This window comes from Podarcis pityusensis, assembly GCF_964106645.2.
Source record: "Podarcis pityusensis genome assembly, chromosome: 2".
In the NCBI taxonomy this organism is placed as follows: Eukaryota; Metazoa; Chordata; class Lepidosauria; order Squamata; family Lacertidae; genus Podarcis; species Podarcis pityusensis.
The window spans coordinates 115,587,964-115,599,567 of NC_138029.1; the positions used below are offsets into that span (position 1 = coordinate 115,587,964).

General features: G+C 48.2%; 1 protein-coding gene across 3 annotated transcripts; it reads right to left on the bottom strand.

Moving 5' to 3' along the window:
- Positions 1 to 17: 17 nt before the first annotated feature.
- On the bottom strand, positions 18 to 9,180 carry LOC308469625 (uncharacterized protein). 3 transcript variants are annotated; one of them, XM_080992355.1, is made up of 6 exons: positions 9,102 to 9,180; positions 7,579 to 7,652; positions 5,618 to 5,744; positions 4,742 to 4,819; positions 3,448 to 3,561; positions 18 to 1,714 (listed from the first exon to the last, which is right to left on the bottom strand). In XM_080992355.1, exons 2-6 carry the CDS (start codon positions 7,603 to 7,605, stop codon positions 309 to 311), a joined length of 1,752 nt encoding a protein of 583 aa, XP_080848481.1. In that variant the 5' UTR covers positions 7,606 to 7,652; positions 9,102 to 9,180; the 3' UTR covers positions 18 to 308. The 3 variants fall into 3 exon arrangements, with proteins under 3 accessions (XP_080848481.1, XP_080848482.1, XP_080848483.1); XM_080992356.1 differs by having other exon boundaries at positions 9,088 to 9,109; XM_080992357.1 differs by lacking the exon at positions 4,742 to 4,819.
- Between the last annotated feature and the right edge of the window lie 2,424 nt (positions 9,181 to 11,604).

Sequence of the window (11,604 nt, forward strand, 5' to 3'; positions counted from 1 at the left end):
AAGGGTTAAACTCTCTATTTTTAAATATGATTTTTATTAAATTTTGCATTTTACAATCTCAAATAAACATTTTACATACTTAAGATAGCAATGTCTTCCTTTCTTCTCTTTCCATGGTTCATTTTGCATATCTTATATCCCTGCATATTTTTAAAACAACGATACCAGTCAGCTTTCCACGATTATATCCATCAAAACTTATTTGCAGTTGTTCTTGAACGTTTAAGGCGGCATGAAATATGGCCAAAAAGCTTCTCCCGCATCCTGAACAGTCATGGGAAGTATCTCCTGGATGAGATCTCTCGTGCTCAACGACGTGTGATCTTGCGGGAACCTCTTCTGTAGGGCTTCTTCCTCGCGTGGATTCTCACATGTTGAAGAAGGTTTCCTCTGTCGCTGAAGCTCTTCTCACAGTGGGGGCATTCATATGGTTTCTCTCCTGTGTGTATTCGCTCGTGTCGCTCAAGTTTACATTTCTGTATAAAGGCTTTCCCGCACTCTAAGCAAACGTAAGGTCTGTCTCCTGTGTGAATCCTCTCATGAATCATCAGCGCTGACCTGCGGTCATAGCTCTTCCCACAGCGCAAACATCTGTACGGCTTCTTACCTGAATGTCTTTTCCTGTGATGATGTTGAAGGGCTGAACTTTTGCTGAAGAGTCTCCCACAGTCTGAGCATTTATTCTTATGCATTCTCAAATGCTTAGCAAGGCACGATTTCTGACTTAAACGTTTGCCGCATTCGGGGCATGGAAATGATTTTTCCGCTCTGTGGGTTCTCTTATGATTTACGAGGGTCGAACTGCAACTAAAGCTTTTCCTACAGAATGAGCACTGATAAGGTTTCTCGCCAGTGTGGATTCTCCTGTGCAATTTAAGATCTGAATTATTTCGGAAGCTTTTCCCGCAATCTGAGCAATTATACGGTTTCTCTCCTCCGTGAGTTTTCTTGTGCCTGATATAGTTAGACAAACAATTGAAGCTCCTGCCGCAGTCCAAGCATTTGTAGGGTTGCTCTCCTGTGTGTGTCCTCTTGTGAACTATAAGGTGCTCTTTCGCTCTGAATCCTTTCCCACACTCTGAGCATTGGAACGGCCGCTCATCTTTGTGGATGTATTCATGTCTAGCAACGTGTGCTTTGCTGCTAAATTTCTTCCCACAGTAGGAACACCCGTGTGGCTTCTCTCTGGTGTGGACGCGTCTGTGTTGACGAAGGCTTCGTTTGTGTATGAAACCTTTCCCGCAATCTGCGCATGAGTGAGGCTTCTCTCCCGTGTGGATTTTCTCGTGTGAGCGAAGGTTTGACGGCGAACTGAACATTCTCCCACAATCCGAGCACTTGTATGGCTTTTCTCCCGTGTGGGACCGCTGATGTATAACAAGGTACGTGTTGTTACAAAAGGTTTTCCCACAGACAGGGCACTTTTCCGAGTTTGCTACTCCACGTCTTCTGTTTGGGGCTTTAGGGGGAGAGTTTTTCTTTGGTCGGCTCTTGATTTGTGTTTGCTCTTTGCTCTTCCGAGCAGGAATGGCTTTGGCCTTTCGATTTCCAAGACGCTTTCTCTGAGGCCGGTCGGCTCTGTGGCAGGTCCGAGAGCTCTCCCCCTTTCTCTGGGTCTCTTCACCCCTTTGCAACTGCATCTCTTCTTGCTTCCCCAGGGCGAAGCTTTCCGGCTGAATAGGTTTCTTTGTATTCTCACTCACCTGCTCATCTCCTGTTGGAATGAGACCGAAAACTGTCAATGTGTATTCTCAAAGGAGCTACGAACACTACAGGAGGAGCAGGAAAAAAAACAAGGAAGCTTCTTGGGAGCCATGGGCTACTCACAGCTAACCTATGATTTATGCATGGTGTGGGGGAAGCAGAAAGGGGGCAAACTGCGGACCAAACCCTTCTGGCATCCCTGCCTACATCACAGGGTTGTTGTGAAGATGCTATGAGGGTAGAGGTGGTATACACAGCCCAGATGCCCTGTTCTCACATGGGACTTGGAGCAATCTTCCTTCCAAGGGACTACTGTATTTTTCGCTCTATAAGACTCACCAGACCACAAGACGCACCTAGTTTTTGGAGGAGGAAAACAAGAAAAAAAAAATTCTGAATCTCAGAAGCCAGAACAGCAAGAGGGATCGCTGCGCAGTGAAAGCAGCAATACCTCTTGCTGTTCTGGCTTCTGGGATAGCTGCGCAGCCTGCATTCGCTCCATAAGACGCGCACACATTTCCCCTTACTTTTAGGAGGGAAAAAGTGAGTCTTCTGGAGCAAAAAATACGGTAATTATCTCCAGACCTGATTTGCTTCCCCACCTGATGCTGCCAGGCCACATTTGGGGGGCCCCAAACCAAGTGTGTTAAAATAACAACAATTATTATTATTATTATTATTATTATTATTATTATTATTGAAGCAGAAGTTTCTAAACAGTCTTTAGAAACAGCAGCATGTAGGGCCCCTGACCAAAATCTATTCCAGATAGAGCCGGAATGCTAAAAGTGTCAGTTTGCATTTCTTAGTGCAGAAAGTATTGATCTGATGTGTAGAGATCTTTCCTATTATACTTAATTCTGCAAGCTTCTCTGTGTGAAAGAAACAAGCAGGTGGTCCATGATGTTTGGATTATTCCTTCCGAGAAGCTGAGTGAAGTTGGCTTAAACTGGTTCTCTTATCTCTTCTACCAAGGTCACGCTGACTATACAGTGGTAACTCGGGTTACATACGCTTCTGGTTATATGTGCTTCAGGTTACTGACTCCGCTAACCCAGAAATAGTACCTCGGGTTAAGAACTTTACCTCAGGATGAGAACAGAAATCGTGCTCTAGTGGCTCAGAAGCAGGAGGCCCCATTAGCTAAAGTGGTGCTTCAGGTTAAGAACAGTTTCAGGTTAAGAACGGACCTCCAGAACGAATTAAGTTCTTAACCCGAGGTACCACTGTAAAAGTAAAGCCAGAAGGAGCCTGGTTTCACTTTCTCTTTCTATCTCTTTTCCTTCTGGTGTGGTGTTCTGTATATAGATAGTGTTAAGGTTTAGTCTTCTAATAGCTTATTATAAGTTTAAGTTAAGTCTGCTGCAACTGGATTTCTTATGAACAGTGCCAATCCTGAATGTATTGGATTTGTGCCCATTATGCTCATTAGCTTTCAGTAGCAGTAAAGCTCTGAAGGATGAAATACAATTGCCTCTGGTCTATTTTTTGGGAATCCTGCAAAGTGTTTAAGTTTTTACTCTGCTAACTATACGCTGGAATCTGCTCTGGATCAATATTGAGTAGAATTTCAATGACAAACAGGAGCACTGGACTTTTAGCACTATTTCCCTCCCCGTGAGGGGCACGTTGTGCAAAATGAACACAAAGCAGCCTGCAGGCTTGCATAAAGATCTAGCGTGGCACTGCGATTGGCCCAGTTCCGAATGGCTCCTTGCCAGCTTCTGTTTCGAAATGGCTCACCTGAGCTACTGCCTGGTGGGATCTCATGCTCCTTGTGTTCCTGCTGATCAGGTGCCCACAGCATTTCCCATCGCTCCAGGGCGGAGATCAGGTCTGGTTTCGAAGGGTGAAGTCCTGCTCATGAGAGGAAGAAAAAACAAGAGCGTGGGGGGGGGGGAAACATAGCCTGTTTTGGTATGTTACCGGAAAAAAGAACTCCTATTGTTAGTTAGATTTCTTAGCCTTCACCACAAGGTCCCAGGGTGAGTTCAAACCACTTTAAAATGGTCGAGGGCTTCCTGCAGATACCATCTTATCAAGAGATATGTAAAGGTAAAGGGACCCCTGACCATTAGGTCCAGTCGTGACCAACTCTGGGGTTGCGGCGCTCATCTCGCTTTATTGGCCAAGGAAGCTGGTGTACAGCTGTGGCCAACATGACTAAGCCGCTTCTGGCGAACCAGAGCAGCGCACAGAAACGCCATTTACCTTCCTGCCCGAGCGGTACCTATTTATCTCCTTGCACTTTGACGTGCTTTCGAACTGCTAGGCTGGCAGGATCAGGGACCGAGCAACGGGAGTTCACCCCGTCGCGGGGATTCGAACCGCCGACCTTCTGATCTGCAAGCCCTAGGCTCTGTGGTTTAACCCACAGCGCCACCCACGTCTATCAGGTGGTAAGATATAGGAATTAGACCTTTAGTGTGGTGGCACTTGCCCAATGTTCAGCCCAGACGCAGAGGTCCAGCTCCGAGGGCCTTTTGGTGGTTCTCCCACTGTGAGAAGTCAAGTTACAGGGAACCAAGCAAAGGGCCTTCTTGGTACTGGCACCTGCCCTGTGGAACGCCCTCCCATCAGATGTCAAGGAGATAAGTATTCATACAACTTTTAGAAGACATCTGAAGGCAGCCCTATATCAGATGGTTTTAATGTTTGATAATTATGTTTCTGTTGGAAGCCACCCAGAGTCGCTGAGGCAACACAGTCAGATGGGGAGGGTATTATTATTATTATTATTATTATTATTATTATTATTATTACCCTTTGAAATTCCCTCCTGTTAAATGGTAAACAGGGGCTGTAGTCTTCTTGGTATCCTACTGAAGAACTTACTCTTCCCACAAGCCTTTTCAGTAAGTCAAACGGAATCCGTTCTGGAAGTCTGTTCGACTTCCAAAACTTTTGGAAACCGAAGTGCGGCTTCCGATTGGCTGCAGGAAGCTCCTGCAGCCAATCGGAAGCCGCGGAACCCCATCGAATGCTCAGGTTCCAAAGAACGTTTGCAAACCAAAACAGTCACTTCCGGGTTTGCGACGTTTGGGAGCCAAAATGTTCGACTTGCAAGGCGTTTGGGATCCAAGGTACAACTGTAGATATATTTCCCAGTCTGCGTCTGTGTATTGGAATTATGTTTAGATGTTCACATTTCTTATGATTTTTGTGCCTGCCACTCTGAGATCCTTTGGTGGGAAATGTAAATGTAATAATTACTACTAATGAGGATGTTATTGTTTAAAGCATCAGGCCCATGCTGGGTTCCAACACTATGGCTCTGTTACGGAGACCTCCACAGATCATGGGTAACCCCCACTGCACAAACGCACCATTTGCAAGCACAATCACGCATCTGCCTCCTAATGTGCGTGTGGGATCACCTATTGCTGCAAAGAGGCATTTTATAACCCCTGAGATCCAACCAGCCCACCCGCGCCAGCTGTTGCAAGGCAAGGGTCAAGTACAGTCATACCTCAGGTTACAGATGCTTCAGGTTGCGCTTTTTCAGGTTACAGACTGCCGAAACCCGGAAGTACCGGAACAGGTTACTTCCGAGTTTCGGCGGCCGTGCTTGCGCAGAAGCACTAAATCGCACTTTGCACATGCACAGAAGTGCCAAATTGCAACCCATGCGTGAACAGACGTGCCGCTGCGGGTTGCAAATGTGCATCCCGCATGGATCACGTTCGCAACCTGAGCATCCACTGTATAGGAGTCCACATCCTGGACCAGCTATAGTTTCCAGATGTTTTTTCAAATGCAGCCACCTGTAGAGCCTATCACACTAATCCAATGGTAGCACTGCAACACCTGCCCTCCTCACCAGCCTCAAGTGTTGTTGTTTTTAAGCAGAAGCGGGGGGGGGGGGGGCATGTCTCTGTGGCCAGACCTATTGTTTCAAACAAGGGATGCTCACCCACAGAAAGCACATTCTCATAGCTCTTCAGCATGACGTCCCTGTAGGTGGCTCTTTGCGTTGGGTCCAGCAGAGCCCACTCTGCTTTTGTGAAATACACGGCCACATCCTCAAAAGCCACAGGCTCCTAAAAGAAGAAGGAAACTTTTAAAGCAACCGCCGGTCTGGGGCCACACTTAAAAGCTGGGAGATTTGCAATGGATTTTCTGTAGTTTCATCACCATTTCAGCAACCTCTAGAACACGGGTAGGCAAACTAAGGCCTGGGGGCCGGATCTGGCCCAATAGCCTTCTAAATCCGGCCCGCAGATGGTCCAGGAAGCAGCGTGTTTTTACATGAGTAGAATGTGTCCTTTTATCTAAAATGCATCTCTGGGTTATTTGTGGGGCATAGGAATTCATTCATTCCCCCCCAAAAAAATATAGTCCGGCCCCCCACAAGTTCTGAGGGACAGTGGAGCGGCCCCCTGCTGAAAAAGTTTGCTGATCCCTGCTCTAGAAGGCCAAAGGTTCCCTGCAACTGATCTGAGAGCCAGTGTGACATCATGGTTAGAACGCTGAACTAGGACCAGGGAGATCAGGGTTCGAATCCCCACTCAGCCATGAAGCTCACTGGGTGACCTCGGTCAGTCACTGTCTCTCAGCCTAGCCTACCTCATAAGGTTGTTGTTGTCGTCAGATATTTGTGGCATTTGAAACCACCACAAATCCATCGCCCAACAGCACTTCCAGCAAAGTAAAAAAAATGCAGCGCCAGCCAGCAGAATCACCCAGATGGGATGACAAATGACTCAAGCACAACAGTGTCCCAGGCATTTAATTATATTGCCCGTAATGAGCTTAATGGTTGCAATATATACCATTAGTCTAAAGGTTTTCAACATTTTTGAGTCCACGGCTTCCTTAACCGACTACATTCTTTCTGCGGCACCCCTGTGGGCTTGGGAGCCCAGTTACGCCACCCCTTGTCTGCCCAGCTGGCAGCCTCTCACCCTTTTTTGAACACTCTCCCTTGTGGGGTATTCCCCCAGCCTCCTCTCCTCTCCCCTCTCCTTGGGAGTCCTCCGGCAACTGGTTGGTGCTACTGCCCCGGTCTCTGATCTGCCCCCCTGCCCCAAAGAGAGGTGCCTCCTCACACTGCCCCACAGGGACCTGGGAAGAGGATGCCCCCAGCTTTAGTGGCCTAACGGAGTCTGGCCAAAGGTGAACATGAAGCCAGCACCTTACCTTGGGAGGCAGCAGTGGGTATTGCCACACCTGCATGGTAGAAAGGCTCCCCTTCAGCTCCCAGGCAGGCCTTGCGCCAGCCTCCCTGCCCGGCCTCCCACTTGTCTGCCCACTGGTCTTGGTGCTGACCTTTAAAGCCCTAAATGGCCTCGGTCCTGTATACCTGAAGGAGAGTCTCCACCCCCATCGTTCAGCCACTGAGGTCCAGCTCCAAGGGCCTTCTGGCGGTTCCCTCATTGTGAGAAGTGAGGTTACAGGGAACCAGGCAGAGGGCCTTCTCAGTAGTGGCGCCCGCCCTGTGGAATGCCCTCCCTTCAGATGTGAAGGAAATAAGCAGCTATCTTCTCTTTAAAAGACATCTGAAGGTAGCTCTGTTTAGGCAAGTTTTTAATACAATGGTACCTCGGGTTACATACGCTTCAGGTTACAGACTCCGCTAACCCAGAAATAGTGCTTCAGGATGAGAACAGAAATCGGGCTCCAGCGGCGCAGCGGCAGCGGGAGGCCCCGTTAGCTAAAGTGGTGCTTCAGGTTAAGTATAGTTTCAGGTTAAGTACGGACCTCCGGAACAAATTAAGTACTTAACCTGAGGTACCACTGTATTTAATGCTGTACAGTGGTACAGAATGAACACAGAATAAAAAGGATTTCTGGAGGGCCCCCGAGATAAGTGCTGTTTCCACTTTCCAACTTGCTATGAGACTCATCGTCAGCTATCTCAAACAATTCTCGCACCTGTTTTGTCTCCACCGCAGCAGCCATTCTTTGTCAAGCCAATGCAGTGGAAGACTCTGGGAACTATGCACCTCCTGCGGGAGGAAGAAAGTTAATTCAGAAAACATTGTGACCCTTTCTCTCTCTCTCTTATGGCTGGGCCCCTAACCCCCCCCCCCGTCTGTCTGTCTCTTCCTTCTATCTATACAGTATTGCAAAGCCTTCAAGTAGCCCTTGTGATAGGAATTTTGAGGCCTTAGATATATGTTAAATGTTCATAAGTGTACCAACCAAGCAGGTACATAGATCAGCACAGGAAGACCGACCTGAAACCATTTTTGATTCCCAAACTGACCTCTATTTCTCTGCAAGGTCAAAGTGGGAAACCTCCCCATTGTCTCTTTCCACACAAATCCTGTCTTAAGGGCACATTTAAGATATGAATAGGGTGTGAGCCTGTGACCTGGCTCAGGAACGAAGTATTTATCATTACAAAAGACTGGCCAGGCTCCCCAGGGTATCCAATCAAGTAAGCATTAACAGATAACCTGGCAAACAGGAGGTAAACAACTCACTCAAGATTTCTGCTGTAGACCACCCCTTCTGTGATGTAGGTATGATGTATCTGGGGGTGGTCTTGATCTACAGGGTGGCAATTTCAAAAGTCTATATACGGGCTTGCACACCATTGTTCTGGGTTCCTCCTCCCTCCTGCGTGTGGTGAGGACCATACTGCAACAGATCAATAAAGATCAGGCTTACTAGCTGCTTTGCTTCTCAATATTCTCTGGTTGGCCTCTGTTATTTTATCCTACCAATAGGGAACCTACGTAAGGACTCTACATGGGCTCTTGGATACCCCATAAGGGAAAAAGGGCAGATTTTTGTTTACAACACCCTTCACCCACCTCCAAACACCAGAAGATCTCTTATCATCTGCAGAAGCTCCTGTAGAACCTTGCCCTAACTCTTTACAATCTAAATATAATTTGAGCAGGTGGAAGATATAGGGTTATGGCATGGCATTCTAGAGCAGACTCCTAGGAACAAATGGAGCCCTTAGAGAACCATAGAGCTTGAAGGGGGACCCATAGGGTCCTCTAGTCCACCCCACCCCCCGCAATGCATGAATCCTGCCCACAGCCATCCCTGAGCGGGATCAAGCCACAAATCCTCTTGGTTAACAGCCAGACACACGGACCCCATTGTGCCACTGGAGGCTTCTTAATATCCCCAATTAAGTTTCAGGGTAGCAAACTCTGCCAAGTTACTAATTGCATTAGTTATGGACGCAGATTTATACTACAGCCACATGTTTTCTCTGGAGCAAGCGCAACAAGAAATGCAAAGAGGGAGGAGACGATGGAAGGAACCCAGAAAATAAACTTTCACTAAGAAAGTGGGGGGGAAGTTTGCATAGAAAGACAGACAGGAATGTCTCTGAGGCCCAATCCAAGCAAGGAATTGGCTCCCTAGCAAAATCAGCAAACCTCAGCACCCCCCGCCCCATTCCCCTTTCCTATACAGTACCAGCAGGCGCCTACCTCTGCCCACCGAGAAGCAGCCCCGACGACAGAGAGCGAACCGTTTTAGCAAGTCCTCCAGGCGCGCGCGGGTACACTTATGCAACGACCAAACGCCACTGCGCATGCTCAAAGAGAATGTGCGCGTGCTCATTAGCAGCAACCGAAGCCTTTCCCCGCCCTTCTCACGTCCCCTTCTCTTGCCCTCACTTAGAAGCAGATTCTCCTGGCGCCTCTTCTACTCCATAAGGTGGGCGAGGACGAGGACAAAGAGGGTCCTGTTTTCGGCGGGCAGAGGAGGATCGCCTGCAGGGTGTCCTGTTAACAACCTGACAGGGCTAAAATTTGCAAGGGTGGGGGAGATGCGGGCACGTGTGCACGTGTGTTTGTGCACACGCGTGTGCGTGATCGATTGTTGTGGCCGCGCTTTACTCGCTGGTTAAAAGTAGTCCCCGGTGTCAAATGCAGGCGCGGGCAGGACTTGAGTACCTGCCGTAGCTGCTTGGTTAGAGGGGGTATAGGGGCTCTATGGTGGGTCACCAAGCAGTAAACGTGCCCTTGTGAACTCGCTTTTGAATACGGAGGAGAAACAGGAGTTGCATCTGTTCTACATTACCCCAGTTCCAACTTCAATAGAGCAGAAGGAGTATTGGGTGAGCCCTGGTTCAAATCGTTGCTCTGCCACAAAGGCAGCACAGGAAAACAGCCCTGGAACCATTTTGACTCTCAAACTTACCAAATGTTTTCTCTGCAAGGTTGAAGGAAATGGAAAAGCCTCCCAGTTGCCTTTTCATTCACAAATCCTGTCTTAAGGGTATATCTGTGTATGAATAGGGTGAGCCTGTGACCTGGCTCAGGAACTAAGTATTTATCATTACAAAAGACTGGCCAGGCTCCCCAGGGTATCCAATCAAGTGAGCATTAACAGGTAATCTGCCAGACAGGAGAAAAATAAACGCACTCAGATTTTTGTTTTAGACCGCCCTTTCTGTGATGTATGTAGGATGTTTCTGGGGGGTGGTCTTGGAGTCCAGGGCAGGCAATTTAAAATGTCTACATAAGGGCGGGCACATCTGGGTTCTAGGTCCTCCTCCTTTCCTATGTGAGAGGGGGGCACCCTGTTCAATAAAGATCAGGCTTACGAGCTGCTTTGCTTCTCAGTATTCTCTGGTTGGCCTCTGTTATTTTCTCCGACCGATGGAGAACCTACAAAACACTCTATAAGGGCTCTTGAGTTCCCAATAAGGGAATAAGGGCAAATTTGCATTTATTACACGCCTATCTGGCTGGGTGTCCCCAGCCACTCTGGGCGGCTTCCAACAGAATATTAAAAACACAATAGAACATCAAACATTAAAAACTTCCCTTAACAGGACTGCCTTCAGGTGTCTTCTCAAAGTCCGATACTGTAGTTACCGTATTTTTCGCTCTATAACACGCACCAGACCATAACACGCACGTAGTTTTTAGAGGAGGAAAACAAGAAAAAAATATTCTAAACGAAATAGTGGATATATGATTTTTGTGGTTCATGCTGTGGCCACAGACATGTGATCTGACAGTGAGTTTGGAGTAGCCCAATGCAAAAATCCTGAGGATCCATGTGGATCCATGCTTTGTAACCACGGAGGAGGGAAGGAAGGGGAACCATGGATCCTCTGCTCACGACTGCAGCAGATCCCCCCCGCCATCTGCAGGCATTCGCTCCATAACACACACAGACGTTTCCCCTTACTTTCTAGGAGGAAAAAAGTGAGTGTTATGGTGCAAAAAATACGGTACTTATTTCTTTGACATCTTATGGGAGAGCAGTCCACAGGGTGGGTGCCACTATCGAGAAGGCCCTCTGCCTGGTTCCCTGTAACTTCACTTCTTGCAGTGAGGGAACCACCAGAAGGCCCTCGGTGCTGGACCTCAGTGTCTGGGCTGAATGATGGGGGTGGAGACGCTCCTTCAGGTATACTGGGCCGAGGCCGTTTAGGGCTCTAAAGGTCAGCACCAACACTTTAAACTGTGCTTGGAAACGTACTGGGAGCCAATGTAGGTCTTTCAGGACCGGTGTTATGTGGTCTTGGTGGCCACTTCCAGTCACCCGTCTAGTTGCAGTTTCCGGGTCACTTTCAAAGGTAGCCCCACGTAGAGCACATTGCAGTAGTCCAAGCGGGAGATAACCAGAGCATGCACCACTCTGGCAAGACAGTCTGGGCAGGTAGGGTCTCAGCCTGCGTACCAGATGGAGCTGGTAGACATCTGCCCTGGACACAGAATTGACCTGCACCTCCACGGACAGCTGTGAGTCCAGAATGACCCCCAGGCTGCGCACCTGGTCCTTCAGGGGCACAGTTACCCCATTCAGGACCAGGGAGTGCTCCACATCTGCCCACCCCATCCCCCCAAAACAGTACTTCTGTCTTGTCAGGATTCAACCTCAAGCCAGGCATGTCCTCTAAACATGGCCATGGTTGTGAAGACAAAAGCAGAGGGCACAGGGCATGTACAGAAAGATTGTAGTGTTCTTTTTTTA